Source organism: Antedon bifida, chromosome 5, assembly GCF_963402885.1.
Source record: "Antedon bifida chromosome 5, ecAntBifi1.1, whole genome shotgun sequence".
Lineage (NCBI taxonomy): Eukaryota > Metazoa > Echinodermata > Crinoidea > Comatulida > Antedonidae > Antedon > Antedon bifida.
Window position 1 is genome coordinate 32,255,474 of NC_136230.1, and position 23,149 is coordinate 32,278,622.

Genomic DNA, 23,149 nt, shown 5'->3' on the forward strand with positions numbered 1-23,149 from the left:
ATTGGCAATAGCAAAAACATTAGGAACTATAAAATAACAATAATCTTGAAAATACAAAGAGATCAATAAAAAAAATATATAAAATCGGTACACAGAGTTAAAATTACTTTAAAACGGATTCTATGGAATGAAATAGAATTATACAATTGAAAGATTCCATACTAGGTCTACTATTATTATAAATCTAAAAATAAATACGCCGGTATTAATGGTGGCAACAGAGATTAGAATGAAAATAAAGGAGAAAAAAATCGATTCAACAACGATGATGTTACAAAGACACAGCTATGATTCCCTTATCTACAATTATAGGCCTACTTCGAATACCAATGTATGTAAGAATGATAAATTTATAATTGAGTTATTATATAGAATATTTAATATCCCGTTACTTGTCTTAAACGATCAATCTCATCTAGTTCGTTGATCATACCGAAAAATACACAAGATTAGCCTTTGGCCCAGTCTCCTCACTCAACGTGCGTTTTAACGCCTCAAGCTTCAATATCCACTTGCGTTCAATATAGTAACTCGCTCTAACCAACTACCGTGTAGTGTAATAGATTTCACAATTTAGCCTCGATAATAATGTTATTATAAGTACTCAGTACTAATTAGTTTGTACTGATTTTGATATTATACACAGATTGTGATGTTTTTATAAATGTAATATTGCAAGACAGACATTTCGGAGGCAAAACGTAAGCGATTTAAAACAAGACTAACCTCACATATTAAAAGGGAATCAAATTCTATTATGTTTTGAGAAATATAACATGGCAGTCTTTTTAAATTAAAAGTTAAACATGCTTCTTTCTATTAAAATACATTAGATCAATAAATAATTCTAAAAAAAAAAACACTGAATATACTTAGGCCTATAGCAATGTAGGTACATTCTGTGATTTTAAATTTCAATTTTGTTTTTGACAGGAACAAGATCGTCGAATAATTATTGGTACGTTTGGTCAAAAAGAGGCAAGAAAGGTGTTCTGTGAGGTGAATATATTCTACATTAATAATTTATGTAGCTGTCAATAAAAAACAGAATAAATGACAATATTGTGAATATATTCTACATTAATAATTTATGTAGTTGTCAATAAAAAAACAGAATAAATGACAATAGTGTTTGTCCACACAACAAAGGAGAAACCCATTATATTAGATTAGTTTGGCGCCGCTCAGAACAGTTCTGTCAACATCGTTCTGTTCAAGTTATTAAACACGGTAGCAAATAATAGGTATTCTATTTTTAAAAAGAACTTTTTCAATGGCTAATTTAATCCTAACTTTCATTCTGATTATACTATCACTTACACCATCATCATTATCATCATCAACATCATCGTCATCAACATCATCGTCATCATCATCATCATCATCAACATCATCGTCAACATCATCATCATCATCGTCAACATCATCATCAACATCATTATCATCAACATCATTATCATCAACATCATCATCAACATCATCATCATCAACATCATCGTCAACATCATCATCATAATCATCATAATCATCAACATCATCATTATCAACACCATCATCATCAACATCATCAACAACATCAGCATCATCATCATAATCATCATCACCATCATATCAAGATATTTTAGTGAATAATGAAACGGGGTATTTTAAAACTCATAGTGACAAATATCTAACTATACATTGTCTATTATTTGTTTCATTATGTTTATGTTAAAAGATCCAGTAGTAAGCCATGTGCTAAAACAAGATATGTTGATTTTTGTTTTACCTTTCACACCCTCCAATTCAGAGAGTTTTGAGAATGAAAGTACAGCCATTTATAGCAGCATTTCCCTTGGCTATTTACAACGAATTAAACATCACTGGTTTCGATCGTATAACGCTGATCAATTATTAATAACAGCAAGTGGGGATCCATTTAGCTGATGAAATATCACTGGAGGCATCATATGCTATAAATCCTATGCGGTACTTATATGATTCACCTTCCCACCCATGAGTATAAATAATTAGTACTTCTGGGATTTGGATGTTACAATAATGTTATTAAATTTACGCTGAGTATTACGGTTTAATAACAATGTCAGAGACCAGGTTCATAGCAAATGCATATCCAAACTATTTTCCAATCTTTCTACAAAAATGTTTAATTTACATTTTACACAAGCATCATAAGTAAGCTTTCTATATCCTGTGGAAAAATAAATATTAACAGCTGAAATAAATTTTGAAAACCCCTTTTAATTTCCGCACGTTTATAAAAACATAATGCTAACAAGAGGTATACAACTGTTTAATTATTATAGGTTAAAAGTTCGTTTATAACCTTACGGCTTCCTAATAGATTACTATGACTGATAAATTTACCCCAAGTATTGACTTTCGATGATTATAACCAAGTTCAACAAAGCTGTATTGCTATTGTCTACGTAATAACGACGTTAACAAACTTTGGTAATTAGGTTGTTTTTAACAATTCTCAACTAGTGTTTTTTATTTTTTTTTTATTCCAAATCCCGAATAGAATGCAAATCTTATTATTATTATATCTCCCAGTAAAGCTACCATAATTCCTCCAGCCCGTAGCCATGGGTGGATATACAGAGATTCGTTTTCCCACAATAAGGGGCAAACATCGTTATTAGCTAAGATAAGATCATGTCAGCAAAAAGAGGATTCGAACCTTAACTCTAAACCTGAATGGAAAGTATACAATTATCTTAAAGTTAGTATAACAATTCAATCTACCATATTTCTTGTAAAAATGTGTATACGATCGACCTTTTTATTAACAATCAAGAGAATCGTATAAAGGAAATTAAACATTTTAAAGTATAAATCTTATCTTAAATAATATAAACGTAAGGCTGTATTATTAGTAGAAATTATATTAGAATAATTAACACACATTCAAATGTCATTTCAAGTCATAATAATGCAACTTATAAAATTATGTAAACGCATTTACGAGACAAAAACAAATTATTTCTCATACTCATTAACGTTTTAATACATTTAATTTCATTGAATCAACATAAATATGGAATTGCATTACTTAAACAAATTGTGAACTATGTTATTCACGAAACGCCGAGCCGGGTCGAACCCTTCTTGCTGGTGGACCGCATAGAATTTAATCACGATTATTGGAAATTGTTATGGCCATTTCTCCTAACCCTTACTGGTGTATCTCTTAACATTTTGTCCGACATAATTACGATTTGAAACGGATTTTTTTTATAATTATTCATAGACATGGACTATGCTTTTTTGTTTTTATACAATGTCATTTTTGTCTGATCTTTTAATAACTAAGTAATCCATAAAATGTGTAACACATTGTTGATATCCGATTATAATATATGTTTTATGTTACCGTATCTATTCAATTAACTGCTCGGTTGTCGATAACATGAGGTTTATAATAACATGTCTTAAAAAAATCTTCTTTAACTGTTTTTGTAATGTTAAACCAATGTTTGTATTGAAAAATCTGCAGTCAAACGTTCATAAACATCTGCAGAAAATCAATGCTGTTTTGATATACTTACGAACATTAATTATGCTAACTACATTATTTGCTGGTTTCAATATTATTTTCCAATAAATACAATAATTAATTTCTTTATAAACAAAATGAACACCTTTTAAAATGATCTGGAAATGAATGTGATGTTATTCGTAAATATAGAGAAAATTGCCGCCTAAACGTATACCTTAGAAAATTCCTTCTCCCATAAGGTTTGCCTGTACTCAGTTGCAACATTGATTTTAGTGGATACAACATTTTAAGTGTTTATTTTGCTATGCTAACTACATTATTTGCTGGTTTCAATATTATTTTCCAATAAATACAATAATTAATTTCTTTATAAACAAGATGAACATCTTTTAAAATGAGCTGGAAATGAATGTGATGTTATTCGTAAATATAGAGAAAATTGCCGCTTAAATGTATACCTTAGAAAATTCCTTCTCCCATAAGGTTTGCCTGTACTCAGTTGCAACATTGATTTAAGTGCAACATTTTAAGTGTTTTATTTTGTATAGGCATACAGACGCGGAATGCACAAGAGCAAATACGTGTGGCTTCTGATTGGCTGGTACAGCAAGGAATGGTGGCGCGAAACAGACGAGATACAGTGTACGCAGCAGGAACTAATGCAGGCCACGAATAATGTATTTTTTATTGATAGTTTGAATTTAGGGATTGAAGATAAACCGTCAGTTTCAGGTTTGGTAAGTCACAGCATACGTCATCATACTAATTATGAGCATAGTTTATAAAAATTACGTGTAGGTAAAAATTATATTGTCCAATCTAATATTTTTTCTAATTATAATATTGAGGAATATTTATTTGTTTAAATAAAGCCGACGAATTATTATATGTAGATATGTTCTCTCATTCAATGGTAACAAAACTTGGAAAAAACATTAAGTTCAATGTCTAATAATGAATTCAACGTACCGTATGTAACCAAAATAATAGTCACACATTTCACTTTTTAAAAAACGTATACATTTCAGAAACCTTCAGAATTTGAAACACTATTTTCTAATGGATCAACTCGTCCAATAAGTCCACATGCACCGCAGACATTTGATGCGATTTGGACTATCTACCGAACACTGCGCAATACAATCACGGTGCTTGGCCGAAACCTATCATTAAGCCAAGAAGAAACCATCGATCTATTATCTAAGCTCAACTATAAAAACAACAAGCAAGTGCGTCATATTCTGATGCAGGAAATGGCAAAACAGAGTTTCGATGGAGTCTCGGTAATTATAGAATTATTTAAATATGTGTTTGTTATGATATGAAATATGTAGTATTACTGTGAAGAGTGGAACAACCTCGAGCCGAAAGGAGGCTCTGATTATGTTATCGTTAGAGATAATTACTGAAGAATCAACTTTCATTGCTCTACTTTTCAATGTGTGGGATGCCCATATTCTCCGATCTACCTAACTATTATACTTGAAAAGTACTTTCTGAATGGGCAAGTTCACATGTTCTCATGTCTCTATAGAATTACATATCCACGTCCCCATGTCCATATATCATATGTCTCCATCTCCACATGTCTCTATGTCCACACATGTCTCTATGTCCACATGCCCTCCGTCATCATGTCCATATATCCACATGGATCGTATACATGTCCACATATCTATATATCTGCATATTATACATGTCCACATGCACACAAGAGATTTACATTGTCATTGTTGATTTATTCTTATTACAATAAAGGGTACTGTTAGATTTGATGGACCGGATCGATTAGGAACAACAAGAATTCGACAAAAACAAGGTAATATTAATAACATGATTATAATGAAACTCTGTGATCATAACAAATATTTTCTAGCTGTGATTATATTCGTTTTTACGATCATTATATTAACCAGGTGACAGCTTAGCGACGGTGGCGCTATTCTTCCCAGAAGACGGTGGTTATCTAGACTTTACTTATCCAGGATGTTCTCCAATAAAATGGCCAGGTACGAACACACTTAGAAAAAAAGCAACAAAAATTGGTATTTCGTCAAATATTTTTAAAAACTTCCGTGAAAATGTACAAAATCAATATTCATGTAAAGTAGAAAGAGTGAATATACTAATGAGCTCCATGTTTTCTGTTTTACTGTAATAATAACATCAATGATGATGATCAAAATATTTTCTTTAGAATTCTAGATCGTTAATCGTTAATTATTTATTTTCGTTTTATTTTCATTATTTAGTTAAAAAAAGTATGTAATACTATTTTTTGATCTGTTTTTTGAATGACAAAAGGTCGAATTCCCGTTGATGAGTTGACTTACGTAGAGAAACCTTTACACGTGTCTTCAAGTGCTTTGATTGTCATCAGCGTCATCAATGGAGTTGGTATTAGTGTTGCTTTGGCATTTCTCGGTTTCAACATTCGTTTTCGTAATGATAAGTAAGTCATCTCATAACATACCAACAAATAAACACATGCAGGTGTATTGTTAAAGGCGCATTCGATCTTTATTTTATGATATGCTGAATTGATTACAATTGGTAACATGGATTTGTTGTTTGGTTTGTTTTTGACAATAATAATAATAATAATAACTTTGCAATTATTTCCTGCAAGAAATATAACACAGGTAATTTAGCACGCTGTTTTTTGTCTATTGCGATTTAAATTCTACGTTTTTTAACAATTGTACGCTGATGATTAATGCATTAAAAATTAAATGAAAATGTATAATTTAATCGATTGATACCCTTTTTCGAGGCCAAACAGGATCTTATTTTAAATTAAATATTAATTGTTAATTGCCATACGGTATAGTACAATTGTTGATATTCATTAATCTAAGAAAAAAACGAATATGTTTCCTAATATGAATCCAAATTTAATATAATTTTTTTTGCAGATCAATTAAAATGTCAAGCCCAAACTTAAACAATTGTATTGTGGTTGGATGTATACTGGTGTACCTTTCTGTAATACTACAAGGACTTCACACCGAAATTGTTCCGGTTTCGTCGTTCGTTCCATTATGCACGGTAAGTCAACATTAGCTACTTAACTCCAATATACTTGTTAAGTGATTATTGATGAGTGATTAACTAGGCATACTATCAAAATATCCTGTTAGTTAACTCACCAATCCTGGATTACTATTTTTGGATTTTGTAAATATGAACAGCCAATTTACTGAGTACTGCGTCTCGTGTAACTATGGCAATAACATCTGCACATGTAATGACTCTCATCACTCGTGTTGTCGGTAATGAAACAAATCTACAATGTGTACAGTAAACAAAAAGACCTTAATTAGTTTGATTTACCTAAAATGGAATGATGTTCATAATGCTTCTATGAGTTCTAATATGATAATACATCATACTATTTTAATACTGCTAAGTGAGTATGTTACCTTTTTTTAAAGATATTATTCTTACAATTGCTATATTTGGTACTAATAATGATATAATGGTTTTCATAATAAATAATGCTATGTGTATTGTAAAATGAACCACGCAACGTTTAATTATAATTTTGAATAATAGCCACTTTTCCAATCCATTATAACAGAACAACTGAAATAATACACATGGTATAAAAATATAGCTGTATAAGTTAAACATGCAACGATTGCATTAGAAAAAATTAATGGATCTAAAATAATACTGTAGACCTATCAGATAAAAATATTGCCAAATGATGCGGGTTTAGTAACCATAAAATCTCCTATCGTATCTAGACACATTTAGCACCGAAACATCGTTTGGTACACTATGATTTCCAAAACTTTCAATAAAAGAAGGAATGTGTATTGATTTGTATTAAACAAAAAAAGAAATGAGTTTGTTGTTTGCCCTTTAATATCTAAGCAAAACATTGCGATACAAAATATATACCTTCTTTAAACAATTTCCTTTAAAATTATAGTTTTTATGCATAATTCGAGTGCCAATTAATTTCTCAGAAACACAACAATTGGAATAATAACAACTAAATTAGCTAATTTCCATTGCCCATCTATTGTTATAATGAGGCATTTATTTGCGATCGATTAAGCTTCTATTTCGGAACTAAACAATCAGGCTAAGATGGATTGGTAATTCGTATGGATTAGATTCTGCAAACAACATGTTCGCGGTCAATAATAATAATGACTACCGTATCAAATATCATGATGAACTTTAAACATAATTCCATCTCTTCGCAAAATATTGCATTTTCCTCAAGATACTTTTTTGTGTTTAACAAGCGGTATTCATTACACACTTTTTATTGAAATAGAATATCAAGATTATTATTTTTTCTATAGGCACGAGCTATGTTGCTGGCCAGTGGATTTTCACTGGCGTTTGGTTCCATGTTTGTAAAAACCTATCGTGTGTATCACATAGTCACTCACGCCACAAGTCGAGGTCTTGGTAAACGAATAGTAAGTTGAATTTTGTTTAAAAGAAAATGAGTTACTTTACCTTTAGTATCTTTAAAAACTTAATACTATAATGCAGAATTGTACATTTACACAATATTAACTGCAACGCTCTTAATGATATCCTTGACTCCAACGCCAGTCAACGTATCATATCAAAATATACTATAATTTTGACTGTTATCTACTATTTTCCATTTAGATGTTACGAGAATCGATATTGTTTGCAATGGTCGGTGGCTTATTAGCATTAGATCTTCTTGTTTTTATTATGTGGGCAATATTTGACCCGATGTATCGCCAAGTAACAAAAACTCAATCTCAGGTATACGGATAATTATATATCATGATTATAAGTTTTAACATTTGTATTATCTTAACTTGAACATTTTATAATGTTTGATGATTCTATATTTTGTATATTTGATGTAATCCACCTCCTTCTCTTTTTAATTGCTCTATGAGGGATGGATAAAAACATATACTGATTTGATCTTAGAGAGATACTCGTAAATCTAGATTTGTAAAATCTATATGAACAACTATGCAAATTACACGTCATAGAATCAGTCTCTTTAATTATTCATAGTGTAGTCAGTTTTCAATTAAATCATACAAAGTGTTTACATTATTTGAAGAAAAGTCAATTTGATTTACAAATTATTTATTGATGATATTCATTCTTATAATCCTAGTATCTTTTAGAATTGAATTCAAATTTTAATTAATAATGAAGGGAAGTGATTATGTTGTTTACGATACTCCTTTTAAAGAGCAAAACGTTTGTTATTTGTGCACTTCGCTATAAACGCACAAGTTAGGCCTACAAGTTTAACAATAATAAACTGTTAATTATTATATTTACACATAGATTTCATTTTTAATTTTAAGGTATCAGAGGATGAAACTATTGCGTATATCTTCACTGTAGAAAGTTGTTCTTCAAAACATGCTCAGATCTGGTTAGGAATTGTATATACTTATAAAGGCTTACTTCTGTTATTCGGAGTATTTCTAGCATGGGAAACAAGGAAGGTGAAGATCCCGGCGTTGAATGATTCAAACTACATAGCTTTATCTGTCTATAATGTTGTTATGTTAAGCGTTATAGCCGTAGCAGTGTCCAGTTTAGTCAAACAACCACATCTTGTTACCATAACCTTTACCCTGGTAACTGGATGCGTGGTGACGATGGCTACGGCCACGTTAGCTCTTCTTTTTATACCAAAGGTGAGGGGTTTACATGTATACAAAAATAAATAAATAATATAATTTTATCTACTATAATAATTAGCAGAATATCAACAATTATTACATTTAATACTCAAATCCAAGAAAATAGTCATGTCAGAATTCTCTTTTCTCTCCATTTTGTTTAGGTAATATCAGTTCGCTCAAACCATTTAGGAGGAGATCCAATTAGTTCTTCAGTAGGCCTAGAAACTCGAGGCCAAACACGACGTCTCATAGCAGATGAGTCTACAGAATTGAAAGAAAATATATATAGATGGGAAGTACAAAACAGAGCTTATAAAAAAGAATGTGAAAAGGTAAGAGTTTCAAAAGTAGATATTCATCATATTATCCATAGCACCATAACAACCTTGGCAATATAGTGCCAGGTTTTAAAGTATTTGTACGCAAACCCCAAGTATTCCATTTTGCTACACAAAAAAAAGCACGAACAAATTGTTCAGATAATTTCAGGTGACGTGTACTTTAATAATTAAAACCATTACATTAAAGAAATATATACATTATTCAGACTTTAATTATCCTATTTATATTAAAATTTGAATTATTAATTCATCAATTACGTCAAAATACCAAAACCCAATGAGATAGTATGGATTATGTTGATTTGTGACGTTTGTAAAAAACTGTCAAGTATTAATTTTGTGAAATCATGGTTCCAGTCGTGCTAATATGGAAGTCATTATCAATGGAAGTCATTGTCAAGAGTCTATTACAATAACGTAATTAGTAATTGTAGAGTAAACACTTAATCTATTTGTGTATTTGTTTAACTTTCAGTTGGAGCAAAAGATAGCTGAATTAGAAGCAAAATTACTTTCTTTACAAAACTCAGAGAAAATTACTTTACGGGAAAATCGTTTAAGTACAATCATATCTGAATCCAGTGATACCTCAGAACTTCTTATTGATTTGCCTGAAACAATCATAGATAATTATAACGGTAGCCCGAAGATGGAGTCACCAGAGACTTGCCCTTTATTGGAACGAGGTGATTCAGGAAGACATTCTATGGATTCAAGACAAGCACCAAAAGAAAATATATATTCACTTTTTTGTGTTCAAGATAAAGAAAAAACTTCTACAAATTTTTGCGTTAACAACACACATGTTGAAATTATTTACGCGGCTGACGAAGAAGGCGATGTTTCTGGTTCCAATGATACTAAATCAACGCAATGTGACTGTAAAACATTTGATACAAAACTTATATTTTCTTTACATAAAAGTAAGAATTATTATTCCAAACTAGAGAATTCGGCATCACCTACATTACAAACTAACAAACAGAAGGAAGAAATCACAGAGTTACCCAGCGACATGACAGATAACGACGAATGCATACTTCCTGAAGATACGTCTGAAATGGAAGAAGAGTTACACAAGGAAAGAAAAGATCTTGAATGTAAATTAGTAGACCTAGAAGAAACATTGTTATCTTCCTGACCTGACCACCCGGCTGATTTTATTAGGATACAAAGCAAAAGAAACGTTGACGGTAGTTTACTGATATGCAAATTGTTTGTTACAAGTATTTGTTTCTTAGCCTGTTTTAATAATGTACATTGATGTCATGATTTCTGACCTGGTGCGAAAGACCTACGAACTCAATGAATCTGACTTGGATACCTATTTGCCGTTAACTGATTTACTGTGGATGAGTGTCGATTGACTATTCTGACAACTGACTAATTATTACCAAATCTGAAGTGATGACTGACTAACAATACACCGAGACAAACTGTTCTAATCAACGGGAATGTAAAACAGACGAAACAACTGACTGTGACAAACCTCTGGACTGACTGACTGACTGATTGACCGAACGACTGACTGTTGAATGCTGACTGAATCTGAATTATCTAAATGACTGAGTATACTGTTATTGACTAACTGCCTGTGTCTTTCATCGATTAATGTGTAATATGACATTTTTGCTAGCCATTTATTTGCCGAGTCATTTTACAGTCACATGAAAATGTTAAGCCATTAATCACACAAGAAATACTATATTGCACTTGTCAAAGAGTTAAGCCGGTTTTATGAAAGCAACTGCTGTCGATGAATTATGATATAAATGGGGTTTATTAATGCAAGCCTTTATTATCAAATTAATGTTTAATCATTGTTTATTACCGTGGTAATGCCCGAGTACAAAACCACATTATATATAAATAATGTCATTGGTCATACGTATAGACATCTATCAACATATAATTGTTAACAATCTAACATAATTCACTTTAAATTCTACTGATGTTAATGATGAATGTCTTCATTAGAGTAACGCAGTACTATAATAATTATTTTATAGTTTTAGTTGTACAAATAAGTTTTATACAGAACTGTTTAACTTCCAAACTAATGTATTATTATTATTTCAATAAAAATGTTTGGATTGAAAAAAATAGACGTTTGTAAAATGATGATCATCGACTCTCACGTACATTCCAATTATGTTTATGTTCACTTTAAAATGTCAATCACAAGTAGGTTACATGTTTGTGCGTAAAGGTACACGTGAGTATGTCAAAGGTGAAACGCGTGTTAAAATGCCGTAAGTTGTTAAAATGAGCACAGTGGTCTTAATCAAGAGAATGCTGGCAAAACTAAGACATGGAATTATTCTTTGTGTAACCATGTATCCCCACACAACTGAAAATTGTTGACAGTTTTCAATGACAAGTAACAATTAACGACGGAGTGAAGAAGATTTCCGATATCATTTAAATTGACCTTACCAACCGAAAGTTATTATTATTTATATATAGATGAATATCCAAACGTCTCAAACGTCCACAAACAGAAGTTTCAAATGTCTTACCCATGAGGCTGGTTCTTATGAGTACTCAATAAAGTTTCTATGTTAACATTTGGTATTTTATTTTGACAGGCTGGACACTGTTGTAAGATTTTTGTTAGAAAAACAATAATCAGTTGGCATATAATCCGTATAGGGTGTAGGCGTTGTGCACATGCCACATACCGCTTTCTTATGAGTTTCAAAGGCAATTTAGTCATGTTTGTTACGAGCGCACATTTATAACTTAAACTACATCATACAATTTAAAATTGTAATCTAAGTAAATTTAACTCGGTGCAAATATGTATTGCTACACTAGGTAATGTTGTTACATTGAAACAAGACATTGTACTGTATTGGTTCACTAGGTGACACTGTATTGGTTCATGATTGATTTTACCGTGCACCATGTTAGTATTTTATCATAATAAATAACAATAATATAATGAATTTTGATGCATTAATCTGTATGTTCAAAATTTAAATATCCAGCTATTGTTCATCAATTGACGCAATGCACATTTAAAACAATAAAAATATGCGACCGCTTGAGAAATCCATGTCATAATTTATGAATGTTGTTGGGAATATAAAAAGATGATGTTAAAATAAAATGGAACCCTCATTAATAGTTTTTCTATTTAATTGATGAAGAATTTGAATACATGTTATTAGATAATCGCAGCACGTCAGCAATCTTGAGAATAGAGTATAAAATATAAGCAACTCTACATCCATTTAGGACTGTTGCCAAAGTGCGAGCCACCGAGACATGCAATTCTTCTGATCATTGCCGGTCTAAAATTTCCAATTTAGTGAAAAAAAATTTAACATATTAATATAGTAGCCAACTATTTACTATACTCCGTACTAATAAAGTGAACCCATGTAGTATTATTTTACAATTTAAATAACTCACGATGTAGCTATGCTCATTATCAACTAAATCAGATATTAAGATATCAGATTATTAGGAAGAAAACAAACATACACAATCAAGATTTGTTTTTGTTACATATTGTACAGTAAACATTGACAAATATGTACTATTAACAAAATCGAATATAAATAGTTTCTAATTTACACCGTATCAGATAGGTCTAAAATAGTTGAACATAACATAATTCAAATTGTATTCACGTCTTATATAATTCTCCCTACATTTTCCTTTTAAACATTATTATAAGATTGTGTTAATAACACATTCTGTATCAGAACCTTTAGTAATAAAGGTGTTCAAAGTCAGTTTAGTTCATTCAGAAGCTTATTTGTTTTGCTTTGTAGCATTGATACCGGGCATGGATAGGAATAATACACTTATTGCATTTGTTGGTGAAACCATTTAGTATTACTTTATGTTAAAGTAGTAGATCCTACAATATCCGTGCACTACTAAGCCATTTGAATGTTTACATTATATATACTGAATATACTTCTTATGATCAACGTAATCTTCTCTTTCTAATGGAGGCTTTCTGAAATGGCTTGTCCCTTCAATATTGTAGACAGGTGAGTTTGTTACACGTCTGTGGGCATACAACACATTCCTTCGTTCTATGACTGGGCTAGGCTGAAGTACACCACTGTCCCATGCATCGCTTTGGTTCGAGGAATTTAAACCATGAACAACTTTTTCAGAAACTGTCATAATGTTTTGTTGTGTTTGGTTAAAATTCAAGGGTGGCTGTATGTATGAAGCTTCGGGAAATTCCTGACAACGTTTGTAATCACTTTCATACCTATCGTCCATTGCGATACCTGACTCCAAAGGTGAGCAATTACTTTTTCTGTTGTTCTCAATACTATCATTATTTTTCAAAGACGATTTGTTTTTTTCACCATTAGATTGACTTATTTTATCATGAAACACATTTGTAGCCTCGTGTCTAAATTGTGTTTCATTAATATGATCAAATCCTTGATTACCGTATCCTCCTTTACCATCATCGTCTACAGCAGCAGGCGACACGCGCATTCTCAGCTCTCGAACATTTATTGCGTTCGGATCACGCTGTTCACAACTTACGTCACCAACTGTGGCTCTTCGATCGTGACTTTTTCCAACTTTAGTTTTTATCGTATGAACTCGTTTATTGCCATTACTAATATAAGCTCTAAAATGATCACTGCCAAAATACAATCGATCATTCAGCTCTCGAATTCTTGCTTCTTTCTACAGATATAAACAGAAATCACATTTCATATTTAATAAGTTAATACATATTATACTGTTAGTGCCAGTGGCTACCAATTATTAAATCAATACGTATATCAAGATAGGAAATAACTAATCAATTATTCTTCTATTGTGCGGTAAAATAAATTATATTTTGATTGCCTCAGAAGATAACAGTTATATGGCTTAGTCGGGCTTATAGTCCTATAAATAATGATTATGTAAATGTGTGTCTTTGTACTCACAAAGGTAATTAAAAATCGCGACAATAATAGTGTGCTCCAAGGCTAAATAAAATACAGAAAGCATTTTTTTTATTATGACTCGGTAATCAGTGCCGTTGACCTGTACTTAGTGACAGACCGGTAGCATATAACACTGTAATGTGTTACAAATAATAACAATTGAAATATTAATTCGAGATACACCACATTACTGTGAAAGTAGGGCAAGTATGGCATAAACTCAATCGATTACTTTCAACCTAAGCATTGGCTATTCTTATGAGCAGTTTCAATTGTTTTGTTAATACAATATTACCTCTTTCAATGTACATCGAAGTGTCTCCAACTCTCCTTCAAGAAGGGTTTTTCCGTATTCGGGTTTCTTATTTGATACATGACGAGACAAACACAAACAACAAGTTGAGTTTTCATTGTTTTCTGACAATTTTAAGGATGAATCGAAACGTAGGCTTTCCTTTGCCTTTTTTTGAGAACCATTCATCTCATGCATAATTAATATCTAAACGGAAAAAGAAAGTAAAACATTGGAATGTTTACATAATGAGCACATTGGACTTGTTTATTACATATGAACACATTTTGTTTATATAATTCTAAAATCAATTAACAAACCTTTGGTAAAACAAGTAACAGCACTGCATGGCCAGTCGATACAAAAACAACCAAAAACACCAAGATGAGCTTTAAGTTGAGATCCACAGATTCCGAACCTACAACTGGAAGAATGATAACACCGAGACAAATTGTTACGTAACAACACGTACTAATAGAACGAGAGTCTCTTAGAGGTGGTGACGAAACATGCCGAGTTCTATGTGCAATATATATTCCCGATATCATCAACAGAATCTTGGTGACGTATATAATTCCCAACCACATCCATATTCTTCTGCTGATACTTGTAGTATAAATCTCTATTACGTAACTATCTGAAGTTTTCTAAAGTCGGAAAAAACAAAATATTAGTATAATATCACATTATCTATAATGCTACTTGATACTTTTGATGAATAATAGGAACCTCAAATGCATATAAGAACACTATAAAGCTATTAGATAAACACAATATTTAAAAGTATTTGTTCAATTATTGATGTTATTGTTAAAATAAAAGAAAATCAGAGAGCTTTTTGTTTAGGGTTTTTTAATAAAGTACCTGATAAAACGGCAGGCGTCTAATATAAAGGCACTGGATTGGATCAATCAGCCACCATGAAGTCAGAATTATGGCGTCGACACAAACCATTCCGACAATTAAAAGTAGCAATAGTTCATCTTTGATGGGCTATAAGTAGTATAAAGGTAACACATTTACCAGTTAATTTGATTCTAGCATAATGAATAACAGAGGGTTTGATGAATCGAAACTTATGCCATAACATTATTGCATGAGATATAGGAATACCATGATTATTGTTAAAGCTGCATTTTGTTGCTATTAACAAGCTATTGCAATCATTATTAACAGTTATGATATGGATTTTGTGTGTATTACAACAACCTTGATATGAATAATTGTAAATCAATATTATTTAAATAAATTGCTAAATGGAAACATTACTTAGTAGTCAAGTCGCTTCTTGTAATGTCATAAGAAAGAGCATCAGAACATGATATGGTTCTCAAATGAATTCCGATCTTATTGTGATTGTATAATGTTTTATTATACCTTATTATACATCTTATAGTTACACTTATTTGTGGAAATAAACATTATTTACCTTTCTTTTAGGTTGTAACGCTTTAAATATGACGTACACTCGCCACTGTTTGACGATTACAGACCCGTATTGCAAAGTAAACCCAACACAAAATATACTGGCTGAAAGCTATAGTGGATTTCAATACAAAAAAAAGATGCATAAAAGTACATTAGTAACGTAGATTATATTTTATTATGTTACGTTTTTCGTCATTCCGACATTACGATTTCCACGATATGTTTCCATATTTTCCTGTTTTGTACAGAATGGTTTGTTATTGTATTATAAATAATTTGTATAGTATAATAGTTTGTGTCATCCATTAATTATTGCAATTTATAATTAAATTTGAAATATGAAATGGTGTTGGAACTTTTACTTGGTAAACATTGATCATATCTGTACTGATTCCTAAGACTGGAATCCCACTGACGGTGATGATGGCTCCGAGCAGCTGCATAATTGTAAGATTCGGGCTGGTGAGTTTTAAAACTCTACAAATAAAAAAAGGGAAGGAAGACACTAAAATAAAATGAACATTTTGTGACAGCCAATATACTAGGGTTATTATAAAAGGTTAAAACGTATCGATTTAATTCATTTTCAAAAAAAACAAAATAATGTTAGAGGGCGACACACTTATTTTATAATAGTGGAACTAATGAAGCTTCAGCTGAGTGCTAAGATTACATGCACTGAATAGAATATAGCGACAGCTGCAGACATGAACAACACTACAGTATACGGTACGTACCTATTATTTCGATATTTAATATTACATATTAACAAGATGAATGCTAGTAGTGCCACTGAGCCCGCACATGACACCATACAAATATAAGCAATGGCAGATAGTTCCAATTTTACCTCTCGAACGGAAACTATAAAAACAGCAAAAAACACGTTCAGTTAAAAGTCAAAACGCGACGTCGTAAATCACATGGAGTATCAAATAATTTTATCTAATGAACATATTTTGGCCTAATATTGATTGTAATTTGTCAAAATGATTAATTTATATCGCCAGTGCTATTACAGGTTCCGGTTATATTTCCGATCGAATGATAGATTGTACAATTAGTAATTTGCATTACGTATACGTTTATATTGTTAATTTTAATCAAACTTGCTAGTTGAAATGATTCAATTTATGATGTAATTATTTAAAAATTCAATCGGAATAATAAAAATTGAAAAATGGCGTACATACGATACAATTTAGATATACAATATTGGAAGATGGGGAAGATGTTGTGCAAGGGTATCTTTTATATTAATACCATGCTACTGTGGACTTACTTATATCATTGCCATGTTTGTCCGGAACGCTGGAAATATCAAAGTCATGATCTACTACAGATATACAATTACCCTGTCCAAGTGTACACACAGAAAAGTTAGCTGCTCGAACACCGAGAGCAGAAAATGTAACATAACCCTAGAAATATAAAGACCAGAATGAAACAATATTGTCATAAAATGTATTCATGAATTTGCTTTTCCTTCATCCAATCTACATAGTAGATGGATGAACCTACTGTATTGTTCTAACCACGTGAGTATGTAGCGTAGGTTTTATATATATATATATATATATATATATATATCTGTATTTGATCTCTGTTGCGCGTGCGTACAACTGAGGACTAGTGCTGTTCCGCCGTACCACGCCGAGAATGTTAAAGAGTCGCTATCCAATCGAGCTTGAACAATACCATGAAAGCCCCAGTGGTCTAATGGTTAGGACATCTGCATATCAAGCAGGCGGTCCGAGTTCGAGTCTCGGTTGGGGCGACTTTTTCTCATTCTCACAGATTTCCTCATCTTTATCGTTTCAAATTAATTAATTAAAAATTTCAGTATATCACCGGGCGGTTTAGAATTAATGTTCTTTGCCTGATGAGTTTATATATCTGTATATATATATATATAAATCCAAAGGCAAATTACTGAAAAAAATGACAATGCTGTGGGTATCAGTGGCTGGATCTCAATGGAGATACAAAAAAAAAGCGAAAAGCTAAATCAAAACGATAAAGTAAACAGCCAGAAAAGTTAGCAGAGCTTTCGGGCAACACTAGCCCTTCATATATATATATATTGATAAGCCCTTCATATTTATACATTATTGCAAATATAACAAATACATATATATATATATATATGTATTTGTTATATTTGCAATAATGTACACTAATTTGTTACTGAACTATGGAGAATTTTTTTCCGAAATAAAAGATGAATGAATGAATGAAATTATCGTTTGCAATGTTCGTTTTAGTCAGTTCTTTACGTTTTTGATTAATATTATTTATGTATTTTAAATTTTAAATTGTGTATCTAACCGTCTTGCCAATAAATTGCACTTTTTTAATTGATATCACCAATTCGTTGTTAAGTTTAAGTCGCGTCCCCACTGCTGATGACGACACAAACGAGCTTATTACATTTGGATTCGAACTGTTGAGCGCATGTAACGCTGTCGTCAGTGCATCATGTGCAAAGGCACAGTCGTTTTCAGGGTCGTCACTCTGAAATAAAACGAGTTTAATTTAGAGGAAAGAACATTTTTACCAACAGTTGTAATTAAGTTCATAATGACATAGGTTTGTGGGGAAGGGTCTATGAGAAACTACTCCGATGTTTGCGCCCTTTTTTACAATTTGAATACAGTATAACGTTTATTAAGTCAGGTACAATAAAAACTTACATTGATATAAGTTGACACCCCAAGACACGTTACATCCTGAGTTGACCAATCATTCACTCCAATACAGTTCAAATGCGGAAGAATATTGCACGTTGACTGGGTTGTAAATATGTAAATTGCGTGTGGAAGTGTTGGTCGTTGATATAATTCACATAGAATAGCATTTAATGTTGCATCACTGGCTATCAAGATCATGTGACGAATAAAGTTGGTCTGTGATGAGTAAAATATGTAAAAGCTACATAGGTTGATTATAATGAATAGGCTTAAAAAATACAACTTCTGACTATAATATGATATGTTGGGTTCAAACTCCATCAATCATATTGTATGGTTGGTTTGTGAAAATAACTAATCATGATTTAATAAATAACCAACAGTTTCAATAAAACAATTCTTGTAAAAAAAACTACTTGCCTCAATTCGAAATACGTCATTGGTGACGTGGCCAGAAAGTAGAAGTGATGACGTTTGAATGTTGTAGTATTTAAGATGTTCCACTACAGAAAACATAACCTATCAAGAAAACAATCCTTTCATTATTAGATGCCTAGTATAGTAAGTAAAATGTTGCATCAATGATGTCGAGCCCTCTGTTTCGACACAATGTATGTTGGTGTTATAACATACTGACGATATCTCGTTTAAGATGATGTTTTTGCTACTGATTTCAAAATTTATATTCCTGTTACTGATTTTAGTAATCATTTTATTAATACTTTTTATTTCAGTGGATTCTCTGGTAAAGTTATTTTTCAAGAATATATTAAGAAATTCTTACTTACTTTCTCGTAATAAGCTCCGCCTTCATGGACTACATCGACAAGTGATATCTGATGAGAAGCTAAATATTCGGACAAACCTGGGCTACCAGAGCCAAGCCATAATGCAACGGAGAATGTGTTTTCATTGGTACTAACATCATCAAACTTCTGGCTACTGATATGGATGACGTCAGAGCTAATGTATTGACTAAAGTTGGAAATACATCCTCCAGTTACGATAAGAAGAGGAGACTCGTCGTAAAAACCTTGCATATTTTTAGTGACGTCACTTTCACACTAGAGTAAAAAAGTATTCTTTATCAATGTATCTTTATTAGTAAGAGTTGAGGTTGAAATATTGTGAAGTAAAACTAATTTTTTAACAAATCTGACGTTTTTGTGTATTTTACGTCAGAATTGACAAAACTATTCTTGTTATATCATTATCATTTCCATGCTCAACATATCATCAACAACTTTATTGGAATCATCATTATCATTTTTTTTCATAATTATTCAATCCTCCACAAATCCTCCACAATCCTCCTTTACCATTAGGCCCAGTTATTTATTGTATTTATTTTCAAAGGAATCCGACGCGGCACACATCATTCAATGATGAAATCAATTTATTTACTGGTTGGTAAAAATATGTATCCGTAAAACCATTTTGTGTTGATCAAATTACATTGGACATGCTTCTAATTAACTTGTTTATAAGAGTTGTATTACAAGTGTAAGCCATTGAGTATTGTAATAATATGTAGAGTGTTTTGACACATGTTACCATAAAACACAATAGGTACAATGCTAAATTACGGCGCTGAAAACAAGCACTAATTGGACAAGATGTACGTACTTTAAAGCAATGTCCCCGTACCGAGAAACAAATAAAATTAACAATCCCACCAAAAGGTATAGTTTTGTACATGTTAATAGATAATGCGATTCAACCAATTGCGGCACAGAAACATTCGCTCTTCAATATTTATAAATCCGTCTATGAAACTTAATTAATATAATAAGAATGAGCAATTTAACAGCATGGTGCCTAGATATGCGACATATGATCATCTTCTGTGCGTCAGCTGTAGCATCATGTTGCAAATTGATAGGCTAATTTCAATCATATTGATCGACACGCTTAATGCTTCGGTGAGGCAGATGTATTAGGTAAAAATGGTACCCTGAAGTGATACAAATAGTTGCGATTCCACATTATTGCTGGTCTCCTTACACAACATTTTTCGTCCGGTAGAATTTAACATTGGTTTAAACATTAAAAAAAATGATTGTGTGGTCCGAGTTTTGTCACTTGGTAACTTGTTCCGAATTCTATATTCTGATCAAAGTAGTATTGTTATTGAAAATAGAACTATATAATAATGGTATTTAATGTAATTGTTACGTTCGTATACACGAATACAGTGATAATTACAGTTTCTTGATAAATATTCACAGCACAGTATTTCCTATTTATTATTATTATTATTTAAAAATAAATACTCACTTGTGATTTGATATTATAGACTAGCGTATAATTCCGTAGGATATTATTCTGTTGGTTAAGTAGGTCTACATCCAAACATTCTTCAAATGGTGCTCCATTTCTTAATCTCGTTGGGAACCTCCCCCATATATGCAACTCACTTGTATTTGTCGACAGGATACCATTGCTGGTGGTAAAAACTAGAAGAATAAAGAAAGGAGTAAAAGTCAAAATTACCATCTTACACAGATCACCGCTTTTCAGTACCAAGGATACACATATTGTCTGTTTGGAATCTGTATGTTTGTGGTAAAGCTTGCGGATCACACCACATAGTGTGGCGCTGTTTATTTTCCTAAACAATTGGTTATTTCCGTCGAACTTTTTGAGAGTCCGGTTCTAGAAGTCTCCGGCCTCTTAAAAGGTTTTTCGCAGAGAAAATGATATCATGATTGTCCAAAAAAAGAAAGATCAATGAGTTTATAAGGTATATAATCGAACGCGACAATATTACCACCGCCGGGTCAGTCTAACTAATACAGATTTATTCCTAAACGTTTCACGATCGTGCATATAACAAAAGTGTTGGTACATTATCAACCCTCTACAAGTATAAGTAAACATTTGTTTAGTTCCAAAGATTTGTAAATTGTTTTTTCTGCACAAGTGGTGTTATTACAAACCAAGACAATGAGATCAGGAAATGAAAACATTGCTTGAATTTTTGTTGAAATTTGATATTTTGTAGTTTAAAACTGCAATCTAGAAATTAAAATCGTGTAACGCTCTCAAACGAGTGTTGTTGCGACAATTGACGGTAATTCAACCGACCAAATTTATAAAATACAAACACCAGAGACACACACTGCCAAGCCCAATTTTAATATTTGTACAATCATAAAACAATTAAAACACAATTTTGATGTTGTTAATCTTTTATATTAGAAGCCTATCCGTCGAAAAGAAGCCCACCCAACAGTATCAAAAAATGAAGGAGCACATGGGCTTCTTTTCGATTTGTTATGGTAGTCTATTTAATGGAAAAGTGAATGCCATGCAACTTAGTTTCTGATTTTAAAAAAATGTCCACTTGTTTAGGCCTAGACAACCCTCTAAATATCTCTCATTCAAAATAAAAGAAAAACAATATTCATTTTCCATTTAAAAAAAAATGTCCATAGAGCTAGGTTCGAACCGTACCCAATCTAGAGCTGAGAGCACTCAAACCTAAGCATTACCCGTTACGCCACAAAGTACTACATGATTGAACAGCTGATAATAGTCTATTTATACGTGTATTACGTAATTCATCATTACGTCATAAGTATCATAATATTATTAACTTTGTCAAAACCAAAATGACCAGCTCAGTCGCCTGAGCGCCGTGTTAACAACACGTATGTTGTGGGTTCGATTCCCACGCTGGTCGGTGGAATAGAGTTAAAGCTATGCGAGCAACTGTGTTTGGGGTTCACAGAATTATACGTCCCCCTTTCCACCACAATGATGATCATGAGGCGACAACATCAATGCATCTGGTGATGTGCTGGAAACGACCCCAAAAGGCTGTGGCAGGACCTTAAGTGCTGAGGCAGGGAGCATTTAACATCTTTTTTTTATTATGTATTCGATCTCGTAAATTTTATGTTTGGCGCCCTCAATATCAAGAAAGATATTACACTGAAAATTAACATACGTAAATAACACCTACAAATCATTACTACTAATAAAAATCCAAAATATAAATTACTTAATAAAATAAAAGTTAAAATAGTTTCAGTGTAGTAGCATGTAGCCTACTGTTTTATCAGGGAAGAGTTGTAATTTAACTCTTCCCTGGTTTTATTTATAGATAGAAAGGAAAAGTAAGAGTAAACGGTGAAGAATAGAGATACTTTAAATAAAGATATTTAATGATTTTCTGACTAGATTGAAACTAATTGAATATTCAGAATATAATTATTTTCTTATGAATATTAATGAGGTAAACCCTGCTGCTGCATCATGTGTTGTTTACATCACCACGTGCACTGTATTGGTCACACGTTATCATGGTCACGCTTCAAT

General features: G+C 31.9%; 3 protein-coding genes across 4 annotated transcripts in view; 1 reads left to right on the forward strand and 2 right to left on the reverse strand.

Moving 5' to 3' along the window:
• Positions 1-12,074, forward strand: part of LOC144843714 (gamma-aminobutyric acid type B receptor subunit 2-like) — a 31,055-nt gene extending 18,981 nt beyond the window's left edge. For both annotated transcript variants that reach the window (XM_078700611.1, XM_078700610.1), the window contains exons 6-17: positions 934-999; positions 4,051-4,239; positions 4,531-4,785; positions 5,261-5,321; positions 5,419-5,511; positions 5,807-5,954; positions 6,418-6,550; positions 7,822-7,941; positions 8,141-8,263; positions 8,830-9,168; positions 9,318-9,488; positions 9,973-12,074. In XM_078700611.1, the coding sequence (XP_078556737.1) occupies positions 934-999; positions 4,051-4,239; positions 4,531-4,785; positions 5,261-5,321; positions 5,419-5,511; positions 5,807-5,954; positions 6,418-6,550; positions 7,822-7,941; positions 8,141-8,263; positions 8,830-9,168; positions 9,318-9,488; positions 9,973-10,638 (2,364 nt within the window). In that variant the 3' untranslated portion in view covers positions 10,639-12,074. The remainder of the gene's footprint in view (positions 1-933; positions 1,000-4,050; positions 4,240-4,530; positions 4,786-5,260; positions 5,322-5,418; positions 5,512-5,806; positions 5,955-6,417; positions 6,551-7,821; positions 7,942-8,140; positions 8,264-8,829; positions 9,169-9,317; positions 9,489-9,972) is intronic.
• A 1,201-nt stretch (positions 12,075-13,275) lies between these two features.
• On the reverse strand, positions 13,276-15,351 carry LOC144843011 (uncharacterized). The gene is made up of 3 exons (XM_078699651.1): positions 15,029-15,351; positions 14,712-14,915; positions 13,276-14,168 (listed from the first exon to the last, which is right to left on the reverse strand). Exons 1-3 carry the CDS (start codon positions 15,293-15,295, stop codon positions 13,410-13,412), a joined length of 1,230 nt encoding a protein of 409 aa, XP_078555777.1. The 5' UTR covers positions 15,296-15,351; the 3' UTR covers positions 13,276-13,409.
• A 209-nt stretch (positions 15,352-15,560) lies between these two features.
• Positions 15,561-21,153, reverse strand: LOC144843524 (uncharacterized). Its single transcript, XM_078700312.1, has 9 exons — positions 21,104-21,153; positions 19,615-19,890; positions 19,247-19,345; positions 18,830-19,042; positions 18,465-18,650; positions 17,419-17,557; positions 16,874-17,000; positions 16,499-16,613; positions 15,561-15,701 (listed from the first exon to the last, which is right to left on the reverse strand). Exons 2-9 carry the CDS (start codon positions 19,864-19,866, stop codon positions 15,561-15,563), a joined length of 1,272 nt encoding a protein of 423 aa, XP_078556438.1. The 5' UTR covers positions 19,867-19,890; positions 21,104-21,153.
• Between the last annotated feature and the right edge of the window lie 1,996 nt (positions 21,154-23,149).

Coding starts and splice junctions, on each gene's coding strand:
- LOC144843011 (XM_078699651.1), bottom strand. CDS start 15,295: ATGTGGTTGGGAATTATATACGTCACCAAGATTCTGTTGATGATATCG. Junction 14,916..15,028: donor TGTTACTTGTTTTACCAAAG/GTTTGTTAATTG, acceptor TTTTCCGTTTAG/ATATTAATTATGCATGAGAT. Junction 14,169..14,711: donor TTCGATGTACATTGAAAGAG/GTAATATTGTAT, acceptor TTATATCTGTAG/AAAGAAGCAAGAATTCGAGA.
- LOC144843524 (XM_078700312.1), bottom strand. CDS start 19,866: ATGCAAGGTTTTTACGACGAGTCTCCTCTTCTTATCGTAACTGGAGGA. Junction 17,558..18,464: donor TGCAATTTATTGGCAAGACG/GTTAGATACACA, acceptor TTATATTTCTAG/GGTTATGTTACATTTTCTGC. Junction 17,001..17,418: donor CAAACATGGCAATGATATAA/GTAAGTCCACAG, acceptor CTGTTTTTATAG/TTTCCGTTCGAGAGGTAAAA.